This window comes from Heterodontus francisci, chromosome 25 (assembly GCF_036365525.1).
Source record: "Heterodontus francisci isolate sHetFra1 chromosome 25, sHetFra1.hap1, whole genome shotgun sequence".
Lineage (NCBI taxonomy): Eukaryota > Metazoa > Chordata > Chondrichthyes > Heterodontiformes > Heterodontidae > Heterodontus > Heterodontus francisci.
In genome coordinates this window covers 22,893,402-22,904,528 of record NC_090395.1, presented here as the reverse complement: position 1 = coordinate 22,904,528, position 11,127 = coordinate 22,893,402, and the positions used below count along the sequence as shown (strand labels likewise).

At 43.4% G+C, this 11,127-nt stretch overlaps 1 protein-coding gene across 1 annotated transcript in view; it reads right to left on the bottom strand.

Annotated features, from left to right (window-relative positions):
* Nucleotides 1–3,350: 3,350 nt before the first annotated feature.
* LOC137384059 (patatin-like phospholipase domain-containing protein 4) overlaps nt 3,351–11,127 on the bottom strand; it is a 52,849-nt gene continuing 45,072 nt past the window's right edge. The window contains exons 7-9 of the mRNA XM_068057623.1: nt 9,872–9,968; nt 9,054–9,171; nt 3,351–5,386 (exon numbers count right to left, since the gene is read on the bottom strand). Of these exons, the coding sequence (XP_067913724.1) occupies nt 9,090–9,171; nt 9,872–9,968 (179 nt within the window). The 3' untranslated portion in view covers nt 3,351–5,386; nt 9,054–9,089. The remainder of the gene's footprint in view (nt 5,387–9,053; nt 9,172–9,871; nt 9,969–11,127) is intronic.

The following is an 11,127-nucleotide window of genomic DNA, read 5'->3' as shown; positions in this document are numbered from 1 at the left end:
CCATTGTAGTTTCCTTTACTAAGATTCAGGACCCCAGTCTCAGAATCAACTATGTCACTCTCCATCTTGATGAAGAATTCTATCATATTATGGTTGCTCATCCACCAGGGGTCTCACACAACTTGATTGTCAATTATTCCTCTCTCATTACACAATACTCAGTCTAGGATGGCCTGTTGTCTACTAGAGGGGAATTGAGGGGTAATTTTATTTCACCTAGAGGATGGTAGTGAACTCATTGCCTGAAAGGGCGAGAGGTAGAAAACATTTAAAAAAGCACTTGGATATGCACTTGAAGTGCCATAACCTACAAGGTGACAGACCAAGAGCTAGAAAATGAGATTCAGCTTGATAGTTACTTTTGGCTGGCAGACATTAGAAGCCAAAAGGCCTCCTTCTGTGACATAAATGTCTATGATTATATGACAGTACAGCACTCCTTCCACAATGCATTGGAGCGTCAGCCTTGACTATGCTCAAATCTCTTGCGTGGGGCTTGAACCCACGACCTTCAGCTATACAGGGCAATGGTGAGACCACATCTAGAGTACTGTGTACAGTAATGGTTTCCTTATTTAAGGAAGGATGTAAATGCATTGGAAGCAGTTCAGAGAAGGTTTATGAGACAGACACCTGGAATGGGTGGGCTGTCTTATGAGGTAAGGTTGGACAAGCTGGGCTTGTATTCACTGGAGTTTAGAAGAGTAAGAGGTGACTTGATTGAAACATACAAGATCCTGAGGGATCTTGACAGGGTGAATGTGGAAAAGATGTTTTGTCTTGTGGGAGAATCTAGAACTAGGGGATCACTGTTTAAAAATAAGGGGTCACCCATTTAGACAGAGATGAGGAGATTTCTTTTCTCTCCAGAGGGTAGTGAGTCTTTGGAATTCTCTTCCTCAAAATTTGGTGGAAGCAGAGTCTTTTAATATTTTTTAAGGCAGAGGTAGATAGATTCTTGATAAGCAAGGGGGTGAAAGGTTATTATGGGTCGGCAGGAATGTGGAGTTGAGGTGACAATCAGATCAGCCATGATCTTATTGAATGGCTTGAGGGGCCGAATGGCCTACTCCTGCTCCTAATTCATATGTTTACATGTTCTGACTGAGAAGCGAGCATGCCATCATTGTGCAACAGCTGACACTTGATGTATTCGGATGATGGGACACAAAAATCTAGTGCAAGTTACAAAATCCACTAGCTTCAGGATGCAGTCGCTCAAGATACAAATAGTCCCAAATCAGAGCCAAAGCCAGTGAGGATTTGGATTGGGCTTATGTGCAACAGCCTCTCCTCCTGGGACTGGGTACAGTGACTGGGACTGACAATCTCGGCCTAAGCTGACCCAATCAAGTTGAGACACAGAACAGCAGCAGAATCACAAGGCAACGGTTTAAAATTTCATTGGTGCTCAGATTCTACGTGTGACGAGAGAAAGGTGTGACAAAACCACACCTGCCAAAATGAGACATATTAATTTCATCATATGGAACATTTTTGAACTGTTACTGGACTTGAAATAACTTGTTTAAAAAGACAACAGTGGCTGAAAACATGGCTGCATATTTGCATTTTAAAAGACAGTTGCCTGAAGACGACAATGGAAGTGCCTCCCTGATTCAATTAGCCAGATAGGTTTGTCAATAGAGATAATCAAGAGACATTGAATGTGTAACCGCCAGCATTCCACCCCACCCCCTCCACAACCTCGAGTGTCTGCTAAGCTTGGGGGAAATCCACAGACCTCACGAGAGGTTGTCCCAAATAAAGAGCCAGTCACATGACTAACCTGCTGGCCAACTTAGAGTTAATTGAATTGTGCTCACAGAACACTTTGGAAAGAGACTGCAATTTGAAGACCAGAGAGAGGCAGGAACCCTCAACATTTAAGAAGTCTTTAGATGAGCACTTGAAACACCATAGCATACAAGGCTACAGGCCAAGTGCTGGAAAATGGAATTAGAATAGTTAGGCGCTTGATGGCCGGCACAGACACGATGGGCTGAAAGGCCTGTTTCTGTGCTGGATAACTCTGAGTCTAACTCTATGAGAAGGATGGTCTCCCCCTGTCTCTCTTCCTCTCTCACATGCAGAGTTCCAGGGGCCCACAGAAGTAACTCAAGCCTCAAAACAGAAGACCATCGAAACAAGTTTGAAAGTGTGCACTGGGCCCCAACGAGAACTGCAAGACTTCCCTGCAATCAAAGACTTTACATCAAACCCAAAGCCAGTAACTGAACTCCAGCTATTGCTTCAAACCTTTTCTCCTTTGATTCTTTCTGCTTTTCAGTCTCTATTTGCGTGTGTGTTTTTATTACATGGTCACGTTGCGTATTTCTAGTAGTTTTAACTGAATTAGAGGTTTAAGGTTAATAAACTTACATCTTTCTTTTTTAAATCTGAGAAAACCTGTCTGGTTGATTTTTTTGCCATTATAATTAGAGAGCAGTGAGCAAAGACTCAGAGAAGCTAAAACATGGTCTTTTAAAAATTAAACCCTGTTACGACCTCACCTGGTCCTAACAGAGGTAATAGTGGGGAGTGAGGGATTACACATAGCAGGAAGACAGCATCTGCTATAAGCAACAGTCTCGGGTATACCTGACAACAATGCTGCTGTTATTAAGGACGAAGGAAAATGTGGGGCAAATACTGGGAAGGAAAGGTGAATAACATCACAAAAAAGAAAACTACAGTTTGACAATGAGACTTGTCACAGAATCAGTGAACCAACCAGAGAGAGAGAACGAACGCTAAGGAACCGCTGAGGGAATTTGGGAAGATGGCCAAAGGAGACTAGGGTGAATTTCAGCATATCCCCCACACAGAACATTGAAATACAACCAGCCTTCACTAGGTTCAAGCTCCACACCAGGATTTCAGCACACAAAATTATTAAGCTAGCGCTCTAGTGCAGTACTGAGCGGGTGCTGCACTGTTGGAGGTGCCATCGTTCAGATGAGATGTTACACTGAGGCCCAGTTTGTCCCCCCAGGTGGATGCAAAAGATCCCATTGCACTGTTTCAAAGAGCAGCAGGTGAGTGCTCCCTGGTGTCCTGACCAATACTTATCCCTCAATAAACATCATGTTGCTGTTTGAGGGAGCTTGCTGTGCTTCCAACATTACAACAGTGACTACACTTCAAAAGCCCTTAACTGGCTGTAAAGTGCTTTGAGAGGTCCAGTGGTCATGAAAAGTGCTATACAAATGCAAGCCTTTCTTTCACTTCAACTTAGTGATGGCTCATTGGCAGGAAACAGGCTTAAACTGGAAAAATGATGATTTGAACTCTTACCAAACTGCAATCCACTGAACAGACCAAACACAATGCGGTGAACTTGCAGTGTTAGTAATTTTAATATACAGTCAGAATAAAAAAGTTAGAGTACAAAAGGATCAATTCGTTAAACTGTGATTGAAAAAGTTAACACTTCTAGCCCAGTCACCATGGTGACCAGATTGATCAAAAGGCTATAGGACTGGAAAATACCAATATATAGCAGCAATCCAATCATAGTTCAGACAAACTGCAAGACCAATAGTTTACATGGGTTCATCAGTTATTGGAACCAAGGTTGGACTAGTGCCTTTAATATATTAATCAACACTTACAATATTTCTACTTTATTTTGAAGGTTTTAATCACTGTTAATAATGAACACAGTGTGATGGAGTGAACAGCCATTAACCAATGGCACAGCACGCTCAAATGCCCTTGCATTGAGTCATGGTTCATTAGGACACAGCTTCACAAAACTCAGTTGGGGCATCAAGGGCCACTAACTACACCAGAGAATCTGCAGGTGACGTGCCAATCAAGCTTTTATTTCATATACCTAAATAATGTTTGCACCCAGAGTTATGAAAATACTGGACTGTAGATTCCATCCTCCCCTTTAAAAAAGGGTAATTTTTTTCCTGCCAAAGCAAATACAATTTCTGCTCCAGTTTTTCTGGCAATGACAGACATCTTTCTTCTGTCTTTATTAAACCCAGTAAGAAATTGTTATTCCTTACTACTTTTTTTTTAAAAAATCAACTACCACAACCTCAAACAAGAGCCAAGGGCCAGTGCAGGGAGGGTATCTGTAAAGTGTCTTTAGTTACTGAATGGTTCCTCCAGTCTGCAGACACAGAGTTAATCTCACTATGTTACAATTCATGGGTCCAAATTACAACATTCACTGCTGTATAAAATTTGTAGTTTGTGTTTAAAATAGAGGAATTGGAATTTGGTGCAAAACTATTATTGAGGTGGTTAAGGAGGTAACAGAAATGGGCTGGTGGGGAAATCAAACAGGTTGAAGTTTCTACAGTCAGCCTGAAAACCTACACAGACAATGCTAGAACAGTTCAGTTGCTAGTTGATTTTTAGCTAGACAGTACTAGCTAATAATGGAATTATCAGGAGCTTTTCCAACCATTCCGGGTGCTTGAAAACATCCTGAGTGGGAAGAGCCAAAGTTCATCACCAGGTAATTTGAGTTCATTGTGTTACTGCCACCTATCGTTTACTTCAGGGCAAATCACACCCAAAGGAACCAGAGCTATAAAGGTAGCATAAGTAAGTGCCACTGAACCGGTGCTATGAAAGTTAAGTTAGCTTCCTCTCAGCATTTTGGCTCAATTCAAACCTGCTAAATTCACACACACGGCCACTGGAATGCAGCGGTCAAATGCTGTTTGATCACATGCAAGAGAAAAGATGCTGCTCAGTTATTAGCAAGGATGCAGTCAAGTGTGGGCAGGAAGCAGTGGAACAAAAAAAGTAGAACAATGTAAAAAGTTCAATTCTTAGCAGCTATGAATAGTTTCTCCGCTTTTATCTTGCTTTAGAATCTGTTCTTGTGTAGTTTCTCCAGGGGCATTTTTTTCCTCCCAAAGTTATCAGTACAGATCAATAAATAATTGGTCGTCAAAAGTACATGGTCGAGTTCCAGAGGCTGCAGCAGGTGGTCAAAAGGAACAGTGACTGGGCCTGGATCACTGGAAAGTCTGAAGAGGCATCGATAACTCTAGAAAGGTGGACAACTGTCCAGGAAACAGCTGAGTGCGAAAGGCAGAAAACAGGATTGATCAAATTGACCAGACTCTTAAGCTGTGTGTGCCTACAGAAGTAATATCAGCAGAAACATGCAGACAAAGGCAAAGCCAGAAGCAGAACAAGAAAGCAGCCTTCCTTCCTGAGTCAGCCATCATGGTTCATGTACTCCCAGAGCAGTTTTATTCTTATGATGAGAAATCCTAGGCATATTCTTCAGTATCACACAAAAACCACGCATCAGAGACAGGATGGTAGGTCCGAACTTTCCAGAACCAAATCAGTGAACCCAGACACCCAGTGAAACTATAATCTTCCCAGATGACCAACATCAGAAGACCACCTAAGGAAAGATGATACAAACAAGAGTTACAGAATGTCAACTAGGAATGGACTAGTCTCATGGAGAAAGACTCAGACATCATGCCATCTTGGGATAGAATACCCAATACTGGCGAGTGACTAACTGTACTCCAGCACTGGTTTAACAGTCCATCCTGGGATAGAATACCAGAGACTGGCGAGTGACTAACTGTACTCCAGCACTGGTTTAGCAGTCCATCCTGGGATAGAATACCAGGGACTGGCGAGTGACTAACTGTACTCCAGCACTGGTTTAGCAGTCCATCTTGGGATAGAATACCAGGGACTGGCGAGTGACTAACTGTACTCCAGCACTGGTTTAGCAGTCCATCTTGGGATAGAATACCAGGGACTGGCGAGTGACTAACTGTACTCCAGCACTGGTTTAGCAGTCCATCTTGGGATAGAATACCAGGGACTGGCGAGTGACTAACTGTAATCCAGCACTGGTTTAGCAGTCCATCCTGGGATAGAATACCAGAGACTGGCGAGTGACTAACTGTAATCCAGCACTGGTTTAGCAGTCCATAGCATTTGAAAGTTTCTTTATAAAGCCATACTGATCAAGCACCCCACAACGTATGGAGTTCAGGGCCAGCTATTGGAAGGCTGTGTACTTTGAAACATTTATACTATTTATGACATACTGCATCACCACAGACCTGTTTCTAAATTGGGTGCATCAAACTGAAGGGGCAGGAACTCTGACAATTTAGTTTTCAGTTCTACCAGTAAAGACCCTCACTTCACACCAGCATAAATGCAGGACTGAGCACAAACACTGGCTCAAATTCAAAACCGATCTGTTACCCTACATTGTTAAATGGCTTTTTTGCTGTTTTTTGGGGGGCAGTGGGGATGGTGAAGAGAAAGGGAAGAGTGAGAGAAGAAATAATGGTTAATATGGAGGAAGAAATACACCAACTACCTTACAGGAAGTCGAGCTTGCACTTAAAACCAGAGGAGTGGACTTTAATTTCAGCTGTGAAAATTTACAGATGCTCGAACAACAGAGTTCTGAATTCTGCTGATGGGCAGAGTTCAAATCCCACCTTTGCCAAATAGAAACAAACAAACAGTCAATGGAAGTGTTTATTTGCTCATACCCAACCCAGTCAAGAATAAAGTTAGCAACAGGCCAAGCTGGGAAGCATATAAACTCATCAGCAAATTAAATATAATCTGTGACTTTTCTAATATTTGTCAGTTCCGAAGAAGGGTCACTGACCCGAAACGTTAACTCTGCTTCTCTTTCCACAGATGCTGCCAGACCTGCTGAGTGAATCCAGCATTTCTTGTTTTTGTTTCAGATTTCCAGCATCCACAGTATTTTGCTTTTATTATATAAATATAACTTGGGCCTGGTAAAACAAGAAACAAGTTTCTTTCCTTCTCCTCTGCCTCTCATCGTCCAAGAAAGCTCTTTGCCAATATACTGGAATCCTAATGGTCAATAGCTGGGACAGTCTGTAATGAACTTACTATAAAAGGACCAGCAGTTGCACCAACAGAAGTTGGCTGTTGATGCGTTGGTACCATTCCTCCGAGTTCCACCAAGAGGACAAGTCACGGCCCCAGCCGCTACCATTGGAGTCCTTTGCCACTACCAACTTTAAATCAGCTTCTAACAGTATTAACCACCATACTACCATTGCCTGTTATGTTGCTGGGCTGGTAATGCAGAGGCCTAGACTAATGATCCAGAGACATGAGTTCAAATCTCACTACAGCAGCTGAATTCAAATTCAGTAAACTAAACACATCTGGATTAAAAAGCTGGTGTCAGTAATAGTGACCGTGAAACTATCAATTGTTATTAAAAACCCATCTGGTTCACTACTGTCCTTCAGGGAGGGAAATCCCACCTCCTTACTCAGTCTGATCGACATGTGATCCAGACTCTCAGCATTGTGGCTGACTCTTGACCACCCTCTGAAGTGGCCTAGCTAGTTGTCAATAAGGCAGCTCACCACCACCTTCGAGAGCAATTAGGGATGGGCAATAAATACTGGCCTTACCAGTAACACATACACCCCATGAATAATAATAAAAAATTGCAAATGACAGTACCAAATGCAGCTTTTCTGACTGTATGTTAACGCTTGGGGACTTAAGTCACTTGGGTTTTTGTTTATTAAAAGGAACTACAGAACTTTGAAGCTGGGAACTATGATCGGAGGTGAAGCCAGGTTTGGCTCCCAATTAGCTTTTCCAGTGAAAACAAGGGAGATCTTTCTGCTCGATAGCAAGCTAGACCCCGGAGAAGGAATGGCATTACTCAAACCTACTGCGTCAAGAATCACAGGAAGATTCAGGCATCCTGACATTGATAAATAACATGCAGCTTGCCTTCAAAGCCCTGCCCTTTAAGGTGCCACACATTAAAAAAAAAAATCAGACAAGACCCAGTGAATAGATTGATCTTCAGCATAAACCCATACCATTGTCTCAGACAACATCACATCTCCACCTAATATACCTTGACCTCTCCTCCTCCATATCCACTCTGACCCCACCCCGAACCCAACTGGCATGGCAAGGCTTTTAATAAAACAAAATACGGTGCCCGAGTATTTTCTTAAGCTTAAAGCCCCACTCAGTGCAAAAAGAAAGAAGAGCAATGGGTCCCACCCACAGCAGTTATCCCTGAATATGAATACAATATGAAGCACATACTTGGAAATAATTATAGTTTACAGCACTGGGGTGGTTTACCTGTTTAACATTTTATTCTAGTCTCAACTTTGCAAAAACGTGTTTCGACTGGTGCAAAGCTCCTTCTTTCTCACCAAGTTCAAACTCTTTGCTTTCTGTTGTAACATGTTTTGTGCTTGCCCCAGGGTACCTCAGTTTGTTATTCAATAGCTTGGAATCTAGAACAGTTGTAAGGAAAAGACAGATGTGCATTTCTTTGGCATCTGAAAGTGCTTTACAGCCAATTAGGACCTTTTGAACTGTTGTAATGTCAGAGTCCGAGAGTCATTTACAGCACAGAGGGCAGCCATTCAGCCCATCGATTCCATGCCAGCTCTCCAGAGCTATGCAGTCAGTCCCACTCCCCAGCTCGATCCCCGTAGCCCGACAGAGTCACTGTAGGAAACAGCAGACAATTTGCACACAGCACAGTCTCACAAACTGCAAACATAAATGAATAGCGAATCTGTGAGGGATAAATATTGGCCGGAACATGGAGGAGAACGCCTCTGCCCTGCTTTGATATAGGGTCATGGGATTTTTACATCCACTTGAGAACACAAAACAGGCCTCTGTTTAATATCTCATCTGAATGATGGCACCTCTGACAGTGCAGCACTCTCTTAGTGCTATACTGAAGTGTCAGCTATATTTCTGTACTCACATCTCTGGAGTGGGACTTGAACCCACAATATTCTGATTCAGAGACAAGAGTGCTACCAACTGATCCACAGCTGAAATACATTCAGAAATTCTTCTCTCCTGCTCTCATTTGATCTGGTTCATTAACTCATTGTTGCTTGTGGGAGCTTGCTGTGCCCAAATTGGTTGCCATGTTTCTTACAATAGCAGCTACACTTCAAAAGTAAAGTGCTTTGGGACGTCCCGAAGTCATGAAAGACACTAAATAGATGCAAGTCTTTCCTTTATTTGGAAACGTGGGGAAACCTTACCTCGAGGTCAGGCCATTACAAACTGCCCATTTGAAGTTACCCAGAAATCCGACGAGACTCGGCATTCTTAGACATTAAACCAAAAGCCTTTGGGATATTAAGGAACCAGCTCTTTACTCTGGGGAAGAGGGAAAGACAGAAGTGAGAAAAAAGAACTTACAGATCACTGTAGCAGGAGCATGGTATTTTACAGCAATGATAATTTCTGAAGGTGTTCTGGAATGTAACAATCCAGCACAGCATATTCTCCATTTTTAAATATTCTGCAGGGAGACCATTTACTCTTTGTAGTGCATGGACCATCCTTAAATGGCAGCTGATTGCAGTATCTACCTAGAAGGGGCTGGTGGCAAAAAAGTCCCCCTTTTCCCATTGGGAACGGTTGGATGGAATGGAATCCTCGTCCCCTCCAGGGCACCAGCTGCAATCTCACTTGGCCGGGTATGTACAGTGCCACGGAGCTGGAAGGGCTGAGCAGCAATGGCACATGTCCAGCAGCAGGTCTGGAAGAGTTTGGCTCTGCACAAAGACAAGGCCTGCTCCTCCAGGAATCGCTCATGGGGCTAGGCCCAGGATGGGGCTACTTTAGAGATAAAAGATCAAATCAAAAGGCTACAACTCGAGCCAGATGGGATAGAAAAATAGATTAGTAAAACATCTTCAGCATTCCCACACCCCTCCCAGAACACGCTCGACATACCACCCAGTACACCCTCTGCATCACTGCAGAGCACGAGAAATAAGACATCAATAATGGAGAGAAATATCAAGCTCAAATGAAATGAAAGCGAACTGGTTGCAAAGAGGTCAACCCTTACCTCTGAGCCACAGACACCACAGAGTGAGCTGGGTATGTGGCCATTCTGGTGAAGGTGCCAGGAATGCCCATCTTCTGCCCTCTCACAGTTGGCAACACTAATAAAACAGGGGAAAAATAACAGTTGAACAAGAATTGAAAGGCCCTCTATCCCTCCACAGGTTCGGCTTGCTCGGGCAGGGAAGAAAAAGCAGTGCGGGTTGTTGGGGGGCCGGGGGGGAAGGGGGGAAGGGGGGGGGAGGAGGTGCATGGAAGGGAAAGAGAGAGGGGACAAAGGAAGAGTGGCAGGATGGCAGTCTCCCTCCAGTGGTCTCCCTAGTTTATCAGCTGAAAGCACAGGGACGCGACCGGCTTCCAGGCCTCTGCCAATGCAGTGCAACTCAACTCGGGCACCCCAAAGGATGTTTCACATTGAGCATCACTTTAGTACCAGTGTTTCAAACAGGTCATCACCATTCAATGGAAATATTCCCTCTAATCACCATTCAAATCCTATCCAATGTAACAGAAGATGGAGACCAGCATAAGGGCGATTCCAGTGTAAACTCACTCAACTGTGAGTCAGCTGTGGCTCAGTTGGTAGTGCTCCCAACTCTCAGTCAGAGAGTGTGGGTTCAAGACCCACTCCAGGACTTGAGCACAAAAGTCAAGGCTGACACTCCAGTGCAGTACCAAGGGAGTGCTGCACTGTCGGATGTGCCATGTTTCAGTTGAGACATTAAACCGAGAGCCTGCCTGCCTTCTCAGGTGGACATAAAAGATCCCATGGCACGATTTTGAACAGCAGCAGGGGAGTTCCCCCTGGTGTTCCGGCCAATATTTATCCTCAATCAAAATTACAAGAGAGAGATTATCTGGTCATTGTCACTTTGCTGTGTGTGGGAGCTTGCTATGTGAAAATTGGCTGCCACATTTCCGACAACAGTGACTTCACTTCAAAAGTACTTCATTGGCTGTAAAGCACTTTGAGATTTCCGGTGGTTGTGACAAGCTGTACATAAATGTAAGCCTTGCTTTTATTTTCAATTCATGTCTAGGCGCTCAGATAACAAGATATAAAAACCACTGCAATCTAATTCATGGGGAATAAATCAATAAAAAAAGTTGAAATTTTCCTGAACGGAACTGAAATACAAAGGGAGATGAAGCGTTGCTTCATTTGTACAACCGATTTATATTACAACTTTAATGCAGTCAAACATCCTCTTGCACTTCATAGGAGTGTCATGAAATGAAACTAGACACTGAGCCAAAGCA